At 41.5% G+C, this 21,872-nt stretch overlaps 1 protein-coding gene across 6 annotated transcripts in view; it reads left to right on the top strand.

Annotated features, from left to right (window-relative positions):
* Positions 1-21,872, top strand: part of LOC124131846 (apoptosis-stimulating of p53 protein 1-like) — a 137,994-nt gene that overhangs the window by 87,533 nt on the left and 28,589 nt on the right. The window contains exon 1 of one of the 6 annotated variants that reach the window (XM_046495343.2): positions 4,595-4,729. The exons of the other annotated variants lie outside the window; for them this stretch is intronic. Within the exon in view, the coding sequence (XP_046351299.1) occupies positions 4,712-4,729 (18 nt within the window). The 5' untranslated portion in view covers positions 4,595-4,711. Of the gene's footprint in view, positions 1-4,594; positions 4,730-21,872 lie in introns of those variants that run through there. 6 annotated transcript variants of the gene reach the window in all.

Here is a 21,872-nt window from a genome sequence, read left to right as displayed (position 1 = left end):
AAACCTCGAACCCGGTCTTACTAGGAAAAGTAAAACCTCGTACCCGGTCTTACTAGGAAAAGTAAAACCTCGTACCCGGTCTTACTAGGAAAAGTAAAACCTCGAACCCGGTCTTACTAGGAAAAGTAAAACCTCGTACCCGGTCTTACTAGGAAAAGTAAAACCTCCTACTCGGTGTTACTGCCTTCAGAAAGAATAGTTTGGTTCACAGGTGAGTACCAGCATGGAGATTAAAAAGAAAAGGTGTAATATTTCTTCTTAATTTAATGACTGAATCCCATTTGTTTTTGATTTGTTTCATTTCCTCGCCATGACACAAGGAGCCTCGGGGGTATTGTAATGGTTAAAGCCCTGGTTCCATTCAACACGTGGGTACAATGTGTGAAGCCCGTTCTTGGTGCCACCATTCAGATAGGCCTTGAATATTGCTGAAACCATTCTAAAACAATACACACTCATTCTCATCACGGTGGGGTGGTTATTCTTTTCAAGTTTCTCAAAATAACGAACATAAATGTTTTAAACAAACTATATTACTTTGAGTGTTAGGTGTGACATAAAATATGCATCATTTTCCATGTATTCTCCATGTGTGAACATATCATTTAAGCTCTATTAGCTAAATGTATTTATGAAAAAACATGTTACACCTTTTTTTTAACCTGCTAAATTTCACAGCTGAAAATACCACTCTTATCAGTTTGGCAGAATGTCAAAAGAACGTTCAACAATAGTTTAAAATGAGTTAGTACAAGTTTTGACCCCAAACTCGTGTTGAACATTACCCCAAGTGTTATGTTGCTCTGTCATAATAGCAAGAAATGTACCAGTAGGACTCTCAATCTCTTGCCGAAATATTTTCAAATGTGTGATGTAATTGTTGTTGTGGTTCGTACGTGCTTTAGGCCTCGGAAAACGAGCCGCATGTAGGAATACTATTTTTGATGGCTTATGCCAGTGAACAATATTGTGGAACAAAATCGGAGAAAGTGATCTTGCATGCGTAGCAAAAATTAACACCTGAGTTCTCGTTAGTAAGAGTAATGAGATCCCTCACATAGGCACACCTGCATGGGCCAGTCTTGTTTGTCCCTTCTCAAACATGAAAGCAGTAGTGTTGTTTTTTTCTCATTAAAATAGTTCAGGTAAGTAGTTAACTAGGTTAACATTGCTGCATGAAGTGAAATTAAAAGAACATTTAAAAAACCTCTCACAAACAGCCTCACTTCTGTTAATGAATGCGCTAAATTGTACAAAACAATGTGATAAATGGTTTAGGAAGTGTTTGTTGGTTGGAAAGGAAAGATGTCTTGGTGAAGGCCTGTAGATGGATATTAATCTTGTTGCATGGTCTGCAGCCTGGTGTAGTGGATAGTGCCGTTGCATGCTATGATCAAGTCTGGGTTTGATTCCCCATATGGGTACAATGCTTCATCATACTTAGTGACAAATGTTTGCTGGTTTGAAGTATATAAACAGACTTCACAGAATGACAACTATGCCTCTGTTATGGGTTTTTGGACGCTTAAGGGGGCGGTCGGGTAGCCTATTGGTTAAAGCATTCGCACGTCACGTCAAAGACCCGGGTTCGATTCCCAACATGGGTTCAATGTGTGAAGCCCATTTCTGGTGTCCACCGCTGTGATATTGCTGGAATATTGCTAAAAGCGGGGTAAAAACATACTCACCCACTCACTCATTGACGCTTAAGAAACATTCATAGTTTTCTCTTTAATCACATGAACAACTGTTAAACATTTAATTCACTTATAAAAGATGACTTTTTCTTAAAAACAAGCCATCATCTGAGTATTGATGATGTCTCTGTGATGCTGCACCCCTCGTTACAGCACAGTAATCTACAAATATGTGTAAAACTAGGATGTCCAAAAACCTATGATCCGATGATACTTTTGGTACACTTATTGTGGCTTAGGAGCTAGCTAGCCTGTTAACAGACTCAGAGAATTGCAACCACTTAAACTGTACTTAAAGCTGTGTAAAAGCTTGTTAGCTTACTAATTCCCAAAATCACTACGAAACTGATGTAATGTAGCCAACCTACACGGAATTACCGCCACTTAAAGTGAGAGTCTATTTTTAGTAGTTGGTATGTTATCTTGGCAGTGATTGGTACCTCTGCAGCAGTAAAGATTAACATCTTGTGATAGTCTGGCAGATAGGTCAGGAATCTCAGCCTGTCCCTCCCCCAGAGGGTGATTAACCTTGACCCCTGTCAATTACCCACGACCACTAGACTGACCCAAACTCTCATTGATACTGGAGGGGATTGCTGGTCAGGAACCTCGCTCATTAACCTGTGATCTCCTGTTCGGGTATCAAGACCCAATTTAGCGATAATGGTAAGTTCTAGATCCATAAATTGACCCTGTCACAATTCAGTGTGTTTTGTGTTAGCTGATTAAGGACAATACTTAACGAAACTGTTCCCTCCCCCTCAGCAAGCATCCCAGACTCTCCCTATAAATCCTCAATACATCCAGCCCCTCTCCATACACCCCTCAATACACCCCTCAATACACCCCAGGTCCTCCTTCATAAACTCCACAGACAGGTAGCTTAGGTTGTATACTCCCCAGGGAGCTGAGAATGATTCTTCAGTGAATACTCATTCAGTGACTGGGGTAATAATTGTGCTTTGAGTATGCCCCTGAGTGGTGTGGAAATATGCGCAATATAAATAGCCTATTATTATTACTCCAGCCCTCTCCAATACACCTCAAAACACTGTTACCCCTTACCCATGCACCTCCCCATTAAGTCACCACTAGCCCCTCCCCAGTAACCCCCACCCCCTCCCCCTCCCCAGTAACCCCCACCCCCTCCCCCTCCCCAAGAAGCACAACCCCTTTCCCAATTAACCACCACCCCCTCCCCAAGTACCACCCCCTCCCAAATTAACCACCAGCCCCTCCCCACGTAACCACCAGCCCCTCCCAAATTAACCACCAGCCCCTCCCAAATTAACCACCAGCCCCTCCCCACGTAACCACCAGCCCCTCCCAAATTAACCACCAGCCCCTCCCCACGTAACCACCAGCCCCTCCCAAATTAACCACCAGCCCCTCCCCACGTAACCACCAGCCCCTCCCCAATTAACCACCAGCCCCTCCCCAATTAACCACCAGCCCATCCCCACGTAACCACCAGCCCCTCCCAAATTAACCACCAGCCCCTCCCCACGTAACCACCAGCCCCTCCCCAATTAAGCACCACCCCCCTCCCCAATTAACCACCAGCCCCTCCCCAAGTAGCACCCCCTCCCCAATTAACCACCAGCCCCTCCCCACGTAACCACCAGCCCCTCCCCACATAACCACCAGCCCCTCCCCAATTAACCACCAGCCCATCCCCACGTAACAACCAGCCCCTCCCAAATTAACCACCAGCCCCTCCCCACGTAACCACCAGCCCCACCCCAATTAAGCAGCAGCCCCCTCCCCAATTGAAAACCAGCCCCTCCCCAAGTACCACCCCCTCCCTAATTAACCACCAGCCCCTCCCCAATTAACCACCAGCCCCTCCCCAATTAACCACCACCCCCCTCCCCAATTAACAACCAGCCCCTCCCCAAGTACCACCAGTCCCTCCCCAATTAACCACCACCCTTCCCAAATTAACCACCACCCCCCTCCCCAATTAACCAACAGCCCCTCCCCAAGTACCACCCCCTCCCGAATTAACCACCAGCCCCTCCCCAATTAAGCACCACCCCCCTCCCCAATTAACAACCAGCTCCTCCCCAAGTACCACCAGCCCCTCCCAAATTAACCACCACCCCTTCCCAAATTAACCACCAGCCCCTCCCCAATTAACCACCAGCCCCTCCCCAATTAAGCACCACCCCCTCCCCAATTAACCACCAGCCCCTCCCCAAGTAGCACCCCCCTCCCCAATTAACCACCAGCCCCTCCCCAATTAAGCACCACCCCCCTCCCCAATTAACAACCAGCCCCTCCCCAATTAACCACCAACCCTTCCCCAATTAACCACCAGCCCCTCCCCCCAGTTAAACACCAGCCCCTCCCCAATTAACCACCAGCCCCTCCCCAATTAACCACCAGCCCCTCCCCAAGTAAGCACCAGCCACTCCCCAATTAACCACCAGCCCCTCCCCAAGTAAGCACCACCCCCCTCCCCAAGTAAGCACCACCCCCCTCCCCAAGTAACCACCAGCCCCTCCCCAAGTAACACCAGCCCTTCCCCAGTTAACCACCAGCCCCTCACCAATTAACCACCAGCCCCTCCCCAATTAACCACCAGCCCCTCCCCAAGTAAGCACCAGCCACTCCCTAATTAACCACCAGCCCCTCCCCAATTAACCACCAGCCCCTCCCCAAGTAAGCACCAGCCACTCCCCAATTAACCACCAGCCCCTCCCCAAGTAAGCACCACCCCCCTCCCCAAGTAACCACGAGCCCCTCCCCAAGTGTAACCACTGCCATCCGTAAGCCCCCCCCCTGCCCCCTGCCCCCTGCCCCTCCCCATGTCCTTGTTCACCCCACTGATATATGTGGAGGGACACCACAATGGCTGACGGGGCATACCTGCCACTGATAATCACCCTCACCGGAACATACACTGTGTGTGACTTGCCGCCTCTATCAGCCCCTACCCTGTGGCGTAGTAGTCAGTCTACGCTGGACGCTCGGATTGTAAACAACTCTGGAATTTACCTTTCCAGGCGACCATGATGCAAGTTGCTCGGGTGAGTGGTAGACACTTGTGGCACCTTTTTCTGCACTGCCGGTAGGATATACTGAGAGGTATTTCAGAAATAGTTATTTACTAGGTTATGATGGATTGTATTAGTGTAAAAGGTCAACACTCAACACTGTCACAAGCCTGGAGGGGTTTTATTTTGTTCTCAACTCATGTTGTTGACATTCTCCATAAATCCTTGTATTGATAGTGGACAAGTAATGGTCAGCTGCTTGCATCACACACGATGACTGTGGTACAAACAGTTCCCCGTTATCACTGGTTATCCGGAATGAATTATTTGAATGTTTACAACACCAAACCAAGACATTCAGCAACACTGCCACAGTCTCTTAATGGATGGTTTAAGGTGTACATAAGGTTGATAAAACACACATCAAAGTATTTTTGTCTATTCTTTAAATTGGATCTCATTTGCAAATGTACCAATAGACTATTGTCTACAATACAGACTTTAACATGACAACCTTCTTTCACACATATAGCTGCATCCGAACGTGTTCAGTTCTAAGAAATGCCTATCAAACAATGTTCAGTTTGTATCTAATAGAAGTAGAAGTACATTATGTATGTAAGACACATCTAACTCACAACCACGACTCAGTCACAGCAGCCTTGGTCTGTCAAATCAATCTGTTGCCTGTCTCTAGAACTAGCAACTCTCTCCACTGTATACAAACTCCCTTGACAGTCGTATAGGTACAAGTCCCCCAGCGAGTCCGTCCATACCTAGTGTGTTACAATCACCTGAAATCCAATCCCCCAATCCGTGGACTTCGCGGATATGATTCAACCCTGTTGCAGCGATAACATTACGATTGTAGTGGAATTTCAATGGATAAGTGTTGTTGTGGTCCGAAGCCAGCATGATTAGACACATAGATAATTTACTTTATGGCATGTTTGCTTGACAAGGGTTTATCTGTATGTGGAGAGTCGGGCGGCTTTGTTTGTGGTGGAGATTCATGTCAAGTTTTCTCGTCTTAAGCTGCCACCTAGAATTGAAATGGAAAATAATAGTGCGTGCAGAGATGAGATTTGACAGAAATTGATTTATTTTAAATGAGTTTTGAGCTATCAGTTCAATCAAACTTCAGAATTTATTGCAGCATTTTGTTCCGATTCTGGTGATAACTTTTTTCAAACTATCATTTGATAAATTGTGTAGTTTCCATCAATTACAAACCATGTCGGCCGTTCCTGTCGATATTCATAGCGGAAATGATAATGTGTGTCACAAATACACCCTCAGGATGAACACATGACAGGTTTTTTAATAAATCTAAAATATCATCAGTCCGCCCAAAATGATTGAAATGATTGAAGTGTGTTGCCATGATAACAAGTAAGTTCAAAGTTTTACAGCCAATCATTTGAGGCGATACTTCTAGACCAATGGATTCACTTAAATAAACTCTAAATAACAAAAAAGAAATCTGAAAACAATTTATTTATGTTTCTTATTCCCATGAATGCCTGTGTTTACCCGACAACATGGCATTATATACAAGTCAGGCTTGAGAAACGAATATATATTTACCCTATTCGACGTAATAAGCGCCCCGCTCTAATAAGCGCCCATGGCAATATTTGCTAATATATTCGCTAGTGAACAATCCCAATTAGCACTCCTTCCGATTGATCAATGTTCACAAGACTTATTTATTCGCGTATTATACGCACTCGTATGTTATATGCATTCTTAATTATGGGCAATTAAATTCTGGAAAAATGTATCTGTCGCATATAAACATTTCAGTGTGTCAGCAGAAACCACGAAATTTATCTTTCAACTCTCTTTTTTCCACCAAAATAATATTCTAATAAGAGCCCCCTATTTCTAATTTTGAGCTCGTCACGATATGGCTGCAATATTGCCGATGTGACGTTAAATATTAACTCACTCACTCTAATTTTGAGAGCGCCCTGGGCTCTTATTACGTCGAATACGGTAATATATTACTTAATATTTACTGAAATGATGTTCACAGAGAGAGAACTGTTTATCAACATGTCACTGGCTGTACATCGTGTGTGACATACCATTAATGGCTGACTAAAAGATACATCAATCGGCCATATTGGACCTGTGAGACACACTTGTAGAAACAGAATCTAATGAAATACTATAACAATAAAATGCATCAATATTATAAGAAAAGTATAAAATAGCAGTATGATCACCCTCTCACGTATACATTCAAACTATCCCATCTAGATGCGATCTATATATTAATATACACACCCACATGAATGCATATCAGCGTTTATGCATGCACTACTCACATATACATACCGCACATGATACCGTGATATCTATTCAGATACATTTGCAGACACTCCTCTTCAGTGCTGTCTGAAAGGTAAACACATCATTAAGTCATATATTTATACAGAAACCAGAATGTTGCCATTTTGAAAATCATACAGAAAATATAACTGACTTCCAGAACAAAACCCTCTTCCCGCATCTGACGTAAATACATTTTGCGAAGGAATATTAATTTTCTATGGGTTCCTGATGAGCTATTCATCAATAATTCATGGAAAGAGACGGTTCTTTTCATGTTAAATTAAGCTGCTATTTTCATAACTTCCAATTTATTATGTGACTCTCAATAGTTGCCCAGGAATCATCGCGACTCTCAGATTGTAAGTCAAGAAAGACCTGACTAGCTTCAGTATATACAAGTCTAGGGAGACCTGACCAGCTTCAGTATATACAAGTCAAGGGAGGCCTGACCAGCTTCATTATATACAATCTAGGGAGACTGACCAGCTTCAGTATATACAAGTCTAGGGAGACTGACCAGCTTTAGTATATACAAGTCTAGGGAGACTGACCAGCTTTAGTATATACAAGTCAAGGGAGGCCTGACCAGCTTCAGTATATACAAGTCAAGGGAGACCTGACCAGCTTCAGTATATACAAGTCAAGGGAGGCCTGACCAGCTTCAGTATATACAAGTCTAGGGAGACCTGACCAGCTTCAGTATATACAAGTCTAGGGAGACTGACCAGCTTCAGTATATACAAGTCTAGGGAGGCCTGACCAGCTTCAGTATATACAAGTCTAGGGAGACCTGACCAGCTTCAGTATATACAAGTCAAGGGAGGCCTGACCAGCTTCAGTATATACAAGTCTAGGGAGACCGATGTCCGAGGTAACACTGTACTGATTGAGTGATTGGTCATGGATGAATGTCCACGCTGAAGTTAATTGAGGGATGTGAGTGGGCGAGTCGTCCGCCTATTTGACACGGTCCCTCGCTCTGAGTCACATGGCTTTAGTTACATGTGGACCATGCGTCACCTTTCACCTGGTCAATTCACACCTACCTGCGTCACCGGACACTGATTGGCAAGTGGTCATCTGGGACAGAGCAAAGGTCAAACATTTCAAAACGACTTGATTGTAAATATGTCCCATGAAAAACTGGCCGGCAAATCCCTTCCAGAAATGGCTAGTCTTATGAATCCTTAAGATCATTATCAAGAAAAAACAGAATTAAATATATTTCTCTGTTTAACTGTTTAGTTGCACTGAAAGTAGATTTAAGAATCGTTATCAGAATTGATAGAGTGCAGCATTCTGGGATATATGTTCAACTTCCGCCTCCAACACTGCCGACACCAAGTTTGTCCGACATTACCTTAACACACAGTGTCAGTTGATTTTCTGGTATGTAACCAAAGTCCAAGAGCAGCCTGTGTTGCTGTGTTTAAATGTCATATTTAACCAGCATGAGTGTATTGGTGTTACAAGATTTGCACTTCCAGGGCAACTGTTGCATCTTGTGTGAAGGATTTGGCATCCTGTTCCCAACTTCTGTTTTGTTGTTCTTGTAAACTGAAGTAAAAACAGAAATTAACGTAATGAACTCTGAAGATTGTGTTGAAGGATTGGCTATATGATGTCAGTCTCCTGTACTCCCACACCTATTGTAGGCCAGGATCTCTCCTCCCACACCTATTGTACCCTGATTGTATCTCAGGATCCCCCCCCCCCCCCCCAGTGATATTGTGAGATGACCATCTGAAGGTCCAGCTCGTGTCCTGAAGGTGGAGCATATCGTGTGTTTAATGAATCGTGTCCAGTATGTTATTATGATTGTCCTCGCAGCGTGTGTTTACATTAATAGATGTGGACGTGTATTGAGTGAACTGCGGGAAGGCTGGCCCTCGTGACATCAGGTCTGTTCTACAGGACATTTAAACATGGAGATATGTTTTTGGCTGACTATTGGGCCGCTCGCTCCAACCTCTTAATGGACATTATAGTGGCAGGACCATGCCTCTGTCATTATGAAAATATTCTGGTGGCCAATATTGACACCAGGACAAGTGTCAAACAGACTTTCAGTTTCAGCACACTATATCGATAAAACTTGCCTAATATAAATCTGGTAACCAAAATTGATAAGTACAGAGAATTATTTTTCTGTGAGCAAGGCTAATACAGATGACCCCTTTTACCATAATATCAAGTCTTTTTTATCATACAATATATCATACCCCCATTTGAAGGGACATAGGTGGTCTCAGGTGCAGAAACTGTTTAGAGTTATGTCCCTTTGCAGCACCAAGATCCGATATTCTCCATTTGCCTTATTCTTGGTATTTTGCTCATAGATTTCAAGAAAGTGGTAAATATTTAAACTGCTTTAGTCCGGGCTTTCCTAGTCCCACACGAGCCATGTACTAGACTTGCACAAGTCTCTGATGCAATGATTGTTAGTTTAAATCATAAGTTCTAGATTATGTAAATAATAAGAACAAGTTGTCCCTATAAGATACTGGAGCCCTTATACTGTCCACATATCTAGACTTGCCCCTTTAGGAGGATAGAATTACTACACATCCATGGACCTTTCTTTCAGTAGAGCCTTGGAGCAAGGCTAGGCATGTACCAATACTGGGGAGTGCTGTATGCAATCAGTACACCAACATGCCTTCAGAGAAGTCCTCTAACTGCCCGTGTCTCTCATAACCTTTAGGCTGGCTTGTCTTCAGTATTTCCGTCCCTCTTGTGCTAAGTTGAGTTGTGTGGAGACGTTCCTAGTGTGATGGATGAAACAGACCTGACTTGATCTGTAGGAGGTTCTGGGGGGTATTGATAGATCCCGAAATACTGTCATGTTGTGTCGTAAGACCTGGGGAAACAATATCATGCCCTTTGCAGTTGTGGGGACACTTGTCCTTGTATTTTGTTGTTTGTCATCACAGGGAACACTTCCAGGCGTTGATTCTTTCATATGACTTCAGGTGGGGTAGGTTTGTGATGGTCAAGTGCAAGATCTTTTGTCAAACAGATCCTCAGAACCAGCTTTTTTCTGTGTTTTTTTGTGAAATGAAAGAGGTCATTCTGTATGTCAACATCTTGGCATATTAAAGATTTTGTAGACTAACATCTAGTCTCTGTAATGAACATATTTTACAAAAAAGACTTGTTAGATTATAGTTATAAAATATGATAAAAGGAGACAAGAGACTTTCTTCATCCTGATACTGCAGTAATCTAGACTTGCCAAATATTATGGACTTATTGGACTATTGGATATATTTGTTTCAGGGTCTGTATGACAGACTCAAGATTTAGGTGTTGTGCCAGCATGTCTACAATTTATCAGCCTATTCCTTGTGTCCGCTATGTGATACTGTGAGTGTAATATAGCCTAATGTGGCATGGAAAGTTCACTCCCTCCATCATATTATGCGTCTGTTGACCTCGCTGTGGGTTCAGATCCCGGATTTACCTCAGTGATTCTTCATTGGTCTGTCTGCAGCAGGAGATGGTTGGGGGCTTTAGCAGGTGGTACACCTCTACAAGACACGTCACAGGCAGGTCGATTCATCACCACCAGAATATGCTGTATTCGCCATGTTAAGCACCCCTTACCAACATCGAGACCTATCTGTGAATGATCTTTATAACCACTTGTATTAAGCCCCAAAGTTGAATTGACAGTCCATATTTTTCTGGCATATGCGGTACTGTAGTTGGGTGCATATTTTCTCACAGACATGGAGTTTGGATTTTTCCCCAAAGTGATCACAGAAAGCATAATGGCTTGGTTTTAATAAGCACCCACCTTTGTCAATTTTCTAAGTGCCTGAGGTGGTTATCGTAGCATATACAGTAACTGAAATAGTGTCATGAAGCAGCTTTTAAACAACCCACTCACTCCAGATATTTCAGACATGGCAGTATTTGTTTCTACATTTTCATAAGCCCACAAATATGCTGTGATTCCCCAAACCTGGAAAAGTATATATTTTTATGCATATAAACATCTTGTTATAGTGCTAGCCTACATGTAGTCAAGAATTGTCACCTTACTCTTTCATGTGTATTTCATGAAAAACAATAATTACAAAGAATAACGTGTCCAATAACAGACCAAAGAATATAATCTGTTTATTTTTCAAGTCCTTCCCCCACCCCTTCCACCTGTCTCCAACTAGGAGTACAGCTTCCAATATAGATTGGACATCTGCCAAAACAGGGTCTCATTTTCACCTCATTTCCAACGAGTGGTCAGCTATTTATCACTCTGTCCATGCTTGACGTCTTCAACCCATGTGCTAATGTTTACTCACCCACTTGAGTGTTAATGGTATTTAACTGTGATATAACTAGCAGGCTTCATAATTATCACCTTTTAATGTGTTTGACTTTGTCGAACACAACAATATTCACCTTAGGGTCAGCCATTATTCATTTTAGTATAAATTAGCAGATAACGTCAAATGTGACTGCAAACTCCAACAATATGATGAAAGTATCATTTGTTTAAGTCCCTGATATAGTGTCTCTTCATAAAACAAAACATCTTATCTAAATCAAACTTGTTTAAAACTGAAAACTGAGAAAATAATCATCTCAACATGTTCTGGAATAGGAAGTAAGCTTATAACATAAATTGTAATAAAGAAGTTGTTCATCCATAAATCTTATCCTTACTTAAAATTAAATGGGGGAAGCTAGATAACGGATTCGAGTGTCTCGAAGTATGAACATGTTATATATATTTTCAAATGAATGAAATATTCAGCATTTCAATAGTGAAACTCCTGTTGCTATGGCTACTAAGATTGTTCCCAACAGATTATTACCAATTTATATTTTAAAATTAATATTCTTTTTACACAAGAAAATATGTGTATTACCGGTAAAATTGTCTCAATACCTGTTACATCCAGCACTACGAATTTGCTAATCTCTCACCTGAATCAAAGTGCCGATTAAAATTCCTGATATCCTTCGTGAATAATTGAACTAAAATATGGTATTTATATCCCTACTTGCTGGTGTAATCTGCTGTGTATTAACCCATAGTCGTCCCAGGTGCCACACACGTCACGTCACGTCACACTCACCACGTCACACTCACCACACGGAAATCCTACATTGGTATGAGGTAGTTAAATCATTGAGATTTTCTTTATTTGTCAAATGGGAAACTTCTGTGATTTCATCCTAATTGCCAATGTTGTACCTATGAACACCTGAGGCACTTTACCTTTTCACAGGTGAGAATTGCTTCATGTCATGTCACTAAGCTCGGCTAAATATGGATGTGTATTTCATTACTCCACCACTAGGGCTCTCCAGGGAGTTCACTCTTAATACAGTAGCTCCTCGTGGAAGAAGTCACCATACTTCATTGACCAGTAGGGGGACTAGGCTTCCAAAGGTATTTTGTATCCGCGGATTACCTCGCCGGTAATCAGTTTGTTTTGCCATTACTGTGTGATGTCATTGTACTAAAACAAACTTTACAGCAGGGATCATGTTTCAAACTTGGGTCATTATTTTGTTTGGCTGAACGCCAGGCAGCCTCACCCGTCAATATGTGATTCAGATCAGAATATTTACAAAGTAAAGGGGAGACAACTGTTGTGAACCTTATTTCACAAGATGGTATTCTGTTCTGAAATGTTTGGACTGTATTTATGTAATGGTTCAAGATGTTTTCAAGTTGTCACTGATATCTGCTGTTTGTTAATGAAAATAAAGTAAGGCAAGGGATTAGGAACTTGATCTTATGTTAAATTTTAATAGGAAAGATGTATTCAAGTTTAATTGAGCTGAACAAAACAGGTACATCCTTATATGATGTTTCCGATACATTGTGTGCAAGGGTATTAAGTTCCCTAGTGATACTTGCATGAACAAATTAGATGAATCATTTTAAATTAGGCATTTGGAGAATAAAATGCTTATTTTTTAGTACAGTAAGGACACAACGAATTGATTGTGTTCGGTGTTTTCTCTCTTCTTGTATTGGTATAATACTTACTGTCAGCTGACTGTAGTTGGCCAACACATGACTTCACTGATATGAACAAGTCCAACTCATGGTTGTTCATGGTTGTTGAATTAGTTTTTAAAATTTACAAAATCTCTCTAATTGTGTGAAAACACAGAATGAGGTATCGTAGACCTTGTTGCTGTGCTGGATCCGTGGTCTGTTGCAAATGCTTCAGTAGAGATTTAGACTAACATCTTTCAAATGATTGAGCCTTGAAAATCTTGTGTCATACCATTATGGACCAAACACATACCGACATTATTTGGATAGCGCACTATTCAATTATTGTTATCTAAATTTGTGATCACTTTTGAATTACCACACACCAGAGCCTCGAGAGTCATTAAGAATTAAAATATCTCTTCCCGAAATGGCATCTTCGTCTTCTCCGACTTGCATCTATTAAATTTGATCTTCTAAATTACTTTGCCTAAAATATAGACAATGTATAATTTAGCTAAGAACAATAACAGCTTATCTTGCTCGGTGAATAATTCACGATTGTGCTGTTCAAATGTCAGCCAGGACTTCAAAGCCGAAGAGCAATTTCTTGTGAAGGTCACAAGGTCGCAGTGTGTTCAGCAGGTCCATGTGACATTTGTAATGAATGTGACAACGCAGTATCGTGGTTGTCCTGCGCTTTAAACACTCCACTGGAGGAAGGATAACACAATTACTCATCTCTGATCAAGTTTCACATTTAATTTAATGTATTCTGAGAGGGCACATTGTAAGCAGCCTTGAAGTGTTTTGGGTGTCCAATGTCCCCATGCTGCTGGAGTCAAGGGATGATGATGCTCGCAGGATGTACGCTTCACTGATTACTGCCGTCATTGATTTTGTCCTCTTCATCTTTTATTTGATCATTTGAAGTTTTTTTGTGGTTTTCAAAACATTTAAAATATTGTGAAAAAACTTGTTAGTTTAAGCCACCTATTCACAAAGTTACTTTAGCTATAGTGTTTAGGGGTTCGGTCATCATTACCCTCAGATAACTATGTGAAATGGCCTCCAGTTTTTGTTTTTCATCCTAATCCAATATTTCTGCCCCACCCATATGAAGATCTGGGTTAGAATCGATCTTCAGCAACCATGCTTGGGATCAGAGGGATATCAGTTGTGTATATCCATGCTCATGATATCAGTCACTGGATTGTCTGGTCCAGACTTGATAATTTACAGACCACTATCAAAAAGCTGGAATATTGGTGCGTGCAGCGTTAACAAACCAAACCCAGACATCTGATAGTTGTTGGGCTAAGATACCTTCAAAGAACAAGGTATATGTGGGGTAGCTTCATGGTTAATGCACTGGCTTATGACGCCAAAGGGTTCAGTTCCCCCATGTGTGAAGCCATTACTGGTGCCCCCTCCTCTGGAATATTGTTACAATCGGTAACAGTAAGAACAGGGCTCTGGCTGTTAAATACATCTTGTGGTAAATGAAAGACTTTTAACCAATAGAAATGATTTTGGTCATATTGGATCATGCAGTGTTGAAAGGTAATTATAAAACTTGTTCAATCGTTACTTTATCTTTTCAGACAGTTAACAAACAAAAATACAAATTCTGTGAATTTCATCAAATGTTTATTCAGTGTTTATGCAACAAATTGTATGGAATGAGTCTATTGTTAAAATTAAAGCTTAATCTTTTCTTCTGTAATTGATGCTCTGAGTAATTTGTGTAAAACTGTTTTGTTAATTTCCTGGTATGCATTATTTATTGGGGTCAAAGTGCGGTTGTCACATAACTGTGTTTTTTCTCAGTTGTACAAAGCCTAATCTATCACAAGCTAGTGGTTCATGACACACGTGAGCCGATGTGACCTGACTCACGCGAAACAAGATGTATCCTTATTTGTTTATTTTTGACATTTAGATCCTTGGGATTTTGCCCAAATAACCATGAAATTGCTAGACTTGATTCAATTTGTAAAATAGAAACAGCCGTGTTATGTTGTCACTTCATCTGCAACTGTTAGTTTGTGTGCTCCAGTTGATGTATTGTTAGCATATAACCTGCTGTTCTCACTCTCTCAATAACTGTGTGGGCACAGTAGGACCAGTGGTGTATGGCACAGTAGGACCAGTGGTGTATGGCACAGTAGGACCAGTGGTCTATGGCACAGTAGGACTAGTGGTCTATGGCACAGTAGGACCAGTGGTCTATGGCACAGTAGGACCAGTGGTCTATGGCACAGTAGGACAAGTGGTCTATGGCACAGTAGGACAAGTGGTCTATGGCACAGTAGGACCAGTGGTCTATGGCACAGTAGGACAAGTGGTCTATGGCACAGTAGGACAAGTGGTCTATGGCACAGTAGGACCAGTGGTCTATGGCACAGTAGGACAAGTGGTCTATGGCACAGTAGGACCAGTGGTCTATGGCACAGTAGGACAAGTGGTCTATGGCACAGTAGGACAAGTGGTCTATGGCACAGTAGGACCAGTGGTCGATGGCACAGTACATCACTATTCTGCAAAGTAATCGTTTAAGACCGGCAAACGCTCTTGTTTTTTATTCCACATTATGTTGACACACTATTATGTTGTTCAAACTGAAGTAGATCAGCTTGCTAGCTCATCTCACTCACGCCTCACTCACTCACAGGGGTAGCCTAGTTGTTAAAGCGTTTCCCAGTCATGCCGAAAACCTGGGTTTGATTCCCCACATGGGTACAATGTGTGGAGACCATTTCTGGTGTCTCCCGCCATGATATTGCTGGAATATTGCTAAAAGCAGTGTAAAACCTCACTCACTCACTCACTCACTCACTCACTCACTCACTCACTCACTCACACTAACTGACTCACTCACCCACCCACCCACAACCACAACCACACCCACACCAGGACATGCACACCTGGTGTCATCACTGATTTTCACTGATCCTATAATTCTCACTACTATTTTGCCTTTTACAATCAGTGGAATCTGTATTGGCAGATAAGGGAAGGTTATTCTCGGGCATTGCCCTGTTGTATTTGTTGAATTTGGATTTCTGTGTGACTAGAAACTGGCGTACAGTCTACCTCTCTCTGTCCCTCAGCAGCCACATGACTGATTCCACAATGTCAGTCTCTCTGTTGAAGTCGGGCCAACTCTTTGATGGCCCCATTGAATACACCAAGAAATGATATTAAGTGGCATGAATGTGGAGGATTTGTTCAATATTGAGGATTAGACATGGGTGTCGGAGGTGCACGAGATAAATGAGCTGTCCATGAATGTATGACATGTAATTATGAGCAACACAGTGTATACAGACCCATAGAACTGCCTGAGTGTGTTGTGAAGAAATGGGATCAGCGGCATATCATGTCCAATGATGATAGCCAGGGGTGACCTCAACTCTGTGTCTGTATGTTGTTATTTTGTGTGAATATATGAATATATGATTGAACTCGATCCATTAGTCATAAACTGTTTGTCTGCATTCACCATTGTCAAGCTGTTTGTCTTGTTTTCAAGTCGGGGGGCACAGGTGGCCCAGTCGTCTAAGGTGCCTTGATTCGCTGTGCTGGGTTGCGTCCCTTGGGCACGCCAGAAACCTATTGTGGATTCGAATCAAAGTTCGCCCCGATTATGTTTCTAGGTTTGTCAGCACCGTACCTGTGCTCGTGGGTTTCACCGAAGTGGTAAACGTCTAGGACCTGCATCACTTCGGGCTTTCCTCCCACATTAAGCTGACACGCTGTGATATAACTGGAATACTGTTAAAAGCGGCATTAAGCCCAACTCACTCACTCACTCACTCACTCACTCACTCACTCACTGTTTTCAAGTCTCAAATCAAAGCTATTTTCCTCACTTATGATATTTTCACATTATATGTTCTTTCACACTTGAGCAATTTGCTATTATACAGTTTCTTTGGGTGCTATTTTTTGTTTTGATTCTAAGGCAAAGTCGGTCCCAAGTAACACGTGCTTGTTGTGTGACCCCACAAAGTTAGTCCCCCGTAACAGATGCTTGTTGAGTGACCCCACAAAGTTGGTCCCCAGTAACAGGTGCTTGTTGAGTGACCCCACAAAGTTGGTCCCCAGTAACAGGTGCTTGTTGAGTGACCCCATAAAGTTGGTCCCCAGTAACAGATGCTTGTTGAGTGACCCCACAAAGTTGGCCCCCAGTAACAGGTGCTTGTTGTGTGACCCCACAAAGTTGGTCCCCAGTAACACGTGTTTGTTGAGTGACCCCACAAAGTTGGCCCCCAGTAACAGATGCTTGTTGAGTGACCCCACAAAGTTGGTCCCCAGTAACAGGTGCTTGTTGAGTGATCCCACAAAGTTGGCCCCCAGTAACAGGTGCTTGTTGAGTGATCCCACAAAGTTGGTCCCCAGTAACAGGTGCTTGTTGAGTGACCCCACAAAGTTGGTCCCCAGTAACAGGTGCTTGTTGAGTGACCCCACAAAGTTGGTCCCCAGTAACAGGTGCTTGTTGTGTGACCCCACAAAGTTGGTCCCCAGTAACAGGTGCTTGTTGAGTGACCCCACAAAGTTGGTCCCCAGTAACAGGTGCTTGTTGAGTGACCCCACAAAGTTGGTCCCCAGTAACACGTGTTTGTTGTGTGATCCCACAAAGTTGGTCCCCAGTAACATGTGCAAACACCATGTTGCAGACGTCTGGGACAGCATGTGTTGATTGGGGCATACACCATGTTTCATGGAGCAGATGTCACAGAACGGTATACATCTGTATTGTGAACAAATACCCAAAATCGCAGAATAACTCATTTAGTTTGGGGCATGCACAAAATTTACTCGACAACATTTTGAACTTAACAGAATTTAGCAGACGTCAGAGAACAGCTTGTTTTGGGCTGTGGGGCCAGTCTTTTGTTGCCGTTGGACGTGCCCCCTGATTGTAGGACATTAGACAGAAGGTCCTAGTGGAGGATTAACACTGTGACAATGCGGAAGTACCGCCAGCCACAGCCGACAAGGAATGTGTTCACAATGACAAATCTGAAAAACTTCCAATTTGCACTCACTAAGCCTTTTCATTTTTTATTTCTCCATCAAAGTGGAATTAATTATTTATTTATGAGATGGAGAGTATGTATTTATTTTCTGTCCACATTGTTGGTTTTGTTGGGGATAATGATCCATATTTGATTTATTGATATTGTAAATGTTCGGCAGTGGCCAGAGCCCACGTTTGCTGAACTACACAATTGACCTGTGTACATTGCAATGAATATTTCAGCAGTATCTCTGTAGTAGTGTTTGGTCGTATGAGAGAGGTCCTTGCTGCATAAATGTCAAAAGTTCACACAGCTGAAAACGCATGTTTGCACCAGTATTTGATAAAGGCATATCGCTCAGGAGAATTTGGTGATAAGGTCAATTTGGTGAGAATGGAATATTTCTCAGTTGCAGGTTTTTCGTATAATTTTGTAATACATGTGGGAAAACAAATTCACAAACAAATATCATACAATACTCCCAGCATTAGTTTCACTAGTCTGCCATACAGACCCCAAAACAAAAATCTCCAATATGGCCCATGCAAGTCTATAATATTTGGCAAGTCTAGATTACTGCAGTATTTAGTGTCTGAAAATGAAGAAAATATCTGGGCTCCTTTTTATTATATTTTATAACTATAATTTGAACTGTATTTTTTTCTGTAAAGTATGTTCATTTCAGAGAATATATGTTAATCTATGGTTTCACCTGAAACAAGATTAATCAAAAAGTTCACAAAATGTCTCAACAGATGTGTGTGTTGTTTCCTCACCTGATAAAGAACTGGCCATTAATTACACACATAAATGAGTGGGTGGGTCACAAGTCTGGGAGGGTCAGGAAAGAAATATCTGGAAAATGTTGATAATATATACTACTGAAAAGAAATTAAAGACCACTCAATTCTTTCACGTGATTACATGTATTGTTAATCTGTCTGTCATGAAAGATTAACTATGGTCATATGAAAAAAATCAGGTTTTCTTTAACTTCTTTCGAGTAGTATACTTGTATGAGTGATATTTATGATGGCCTTCACATATAATGGCATATTGGGGAGGTCCTGAAAAATAATGGAAATTGACCATTTTGGGGTCGGTCATTAAATTCTGCCAATAGGGGGAGCTAATGATTTCTCAAATGACTCATAGACAAAATGTCAGTATTCTAGATCTGGTGAATCCCAAGCAATCTCCGTTGATGTACCAGTATCTAAATTTTGAGAGAAAAAATGTGCACAAAAATAATGTTATTCAGTTTTTGGGTTAATGTCAGAAAATGGTGGATGACTTAAACGTATTAAAACAGCCAGGAAAGGAAATTTGAGAGGAAAAAATTGGCGAAAAAAAATATTAGTCTCTGTGAAAACTGATCTTTGACTGAGTGCTTTGACAGGTCATTGAATGGATTAATTTAGAGCATGTCAAAATGGTGGCCATGCCAGTGAAGTTTGTTCTTTGATCTTGAACGAATAATATAAAAACAATCATCAGGTTCTTATTTAAGCAATTCCCCTAAGGAAGACGAGTCACATGGATTTTGTCAGAGGTATAATTACCTGCGTCATATGATCCCTTCAGACAGGTAAATGCGCTGAAGGCTGATTAAAGCAATCACATCCAGCGAACATAATCTCCGTGATGAAGATGGAGACTGATGATGACTGGCCATGTCTCAGTAATACCTGCGTTCTCTTTGGGGGTTGTTACAGCTCGTCACAGGGGTATTGATGGGTATATACTTCACTCACATATTCCGCAAGGAAGCATGGTCTTTCAATCCCAGATCCACCCTGGTTATATTTTTATGTCTGTCAGCGCCAGCCAGAAAGTAAATGTCTGCGACTGAAAAACTGTTAAAATCTTTGTTGAATGCAAGTCACTCAGTCACTCGTCTTCACTATGAGAGAACGGGCATCATCAGTGTCAACGTCCATGATAGTGTTGCTATGGTGCTTAAAGTGGAGAATAACTCGTAAAGATCCAGGTAGAGAATAGGACTTCAGCAACCATGCTTGCCATAAGAGGCGAATAAAAGGATTGGGTAGTCAAGCTCGCTTACTTGGTTGATGCATGTTATATCCCAATTGCGTAAATCAATGCTCATGATGTCAATCACTGGATTGTCTGGTCGAGACTCAGTTATTGACAGTGAGTGAGTGAGTTTGCTTTAACGCTGCTTTTAACAGTATTCTAGTTATATCACGGGGTGTCAGCTGAATGTGAGAGGAAAGCCCGGAGTGATGCAGGTCTCAGACGTTTACCACTTCGGTGAAACCCACGAGCACGGGTATGGTGCTGACAAACCTAGAAACATAATCAGGGCAAACCAGGATTCGAACCCACAATCATAGGTTTCTGGCGTGCCCAAGGGAGGCAACTCTGCACAGCAAATCGCGGCGCCTTAGACGACTGGGCCACCCGTGCCCCCCCAGTTATTGACAGACTGACGTCATATAGCTGGAATATTTTTGAGTGCGGCGTTAAACAACAAACAAGCAAGCAAGTAAAGGGGAGTAAAATCACTCACTCACTCTCACTCACTCACTCCTATTCATTATGAGAAAATAAACTCAGCAGTGTTACCTGCCATGATGTTGCTGCAGTAATCCTTAAAATGGCATAAAATCATTCACTCACTCACTCACTCACTAAAGAAGTTAAGGATCACCTTGTTCTTTTGTATTACTATAGTTGACCTTTGTAATATTTAAGAATCAGGTGGAAGGCCCTTAACTTCTTTTGAGTAGTATATATATATATATATATATATATATATATATATATATATATATATATATATATATATATATATATATATATATATATATATATATACATATAATGTATATATATATATATATATGGATTATAGTATTATATTTTTAATAGTTTATTATTAATAATATTTATGCTCAACTATCACATTATTTCTGTCTGTTTTGCTTATTAACCTTCTTCCCTAAAATATCTCACTCCTTTCTAAACTCATTTTTTATATTCTATTTTCTTTGAGTGTTATTATTAGACCTTGTTCAAGGAATAACATGGGTTAAGCATTGTATGCAACTATTTCTACATGGTATGCAGTATGAATAGAAAATAACATTGACATGCAAATACACTGGGTAGAAACAACATTCTGGTATATTGTTTCATGAACATTGTCAGCAGGAGCTTTGTTTAAGATCTTCCTATGTTGGTTTTGTTAAATTGATCTTGAGAAACATTAATTTTTCTGAGCAGTGAATTCTTTTAATTAAATTTACTTTATAGCAGATAGATTAAGACAACCTCCATTACCCCAGTTTGACGTTTTGTTGTGTCAACTTGCTCTAATCAATGACAAACAGGGAAGAGAGTGGAAACAACCACCAATGTCATCTGTGCAGCTGACGATCAAATTTTCAATATGATATGAGGAGAAATTCCTTTATTGACAAAACAATATTTATTTCCTTGTTCTGTGAATGGCCCAATGCTGTGAGATGCCCCTAGATGCCCCCCATATTGACGGCAGACATCAGATCATGCTGCGTCAAATATTTGCTGGCTTGTTAGGTGTGACAGGCAGACAGGATGGAGGAAGATGTTGGTCCAGAGGCAGATACCTAGGCCGAGCTGGAGCAAATGTTGTTCATGCCTAGGGACACATGGTGTGGCTGGAGTAAGTTGGAGATCCAGGTGTTGAAGCAGATCAGAAATAGTTGTCCTCCAAATAGCACATGTTGTGGTGTCTGTACTGACATAACAACTTCAGGATGAATGAGAGCAGAGGGTGGTACTGAAGTCATGCTTGACTATTCTTTCATCAGAGAAAAAAAGGGAACATATTTCATTTTGA

Source organism: Haliotis rufescens, unplaced genomic scaffold, assembly GCF_023055435.1.
Source record: "Haliotis rufescens isolate VD_foot unplaced genomic scaffold, xgHalRufe1.0.p SCAF_3, whole genome shotgun sequence".
Classification (NCBI taxonomy): domain Eukaryota; kingdom Metazoa; phylum Mollusca; class Gastropoda; order Lepetellida; family Haliotidae; genus Haliotis; species Haliotis rufescens.
Note: the sequence above shows the minus strand (reverse complement) of the source record. Positions and strands in the feature narration are given on the sequence as shown.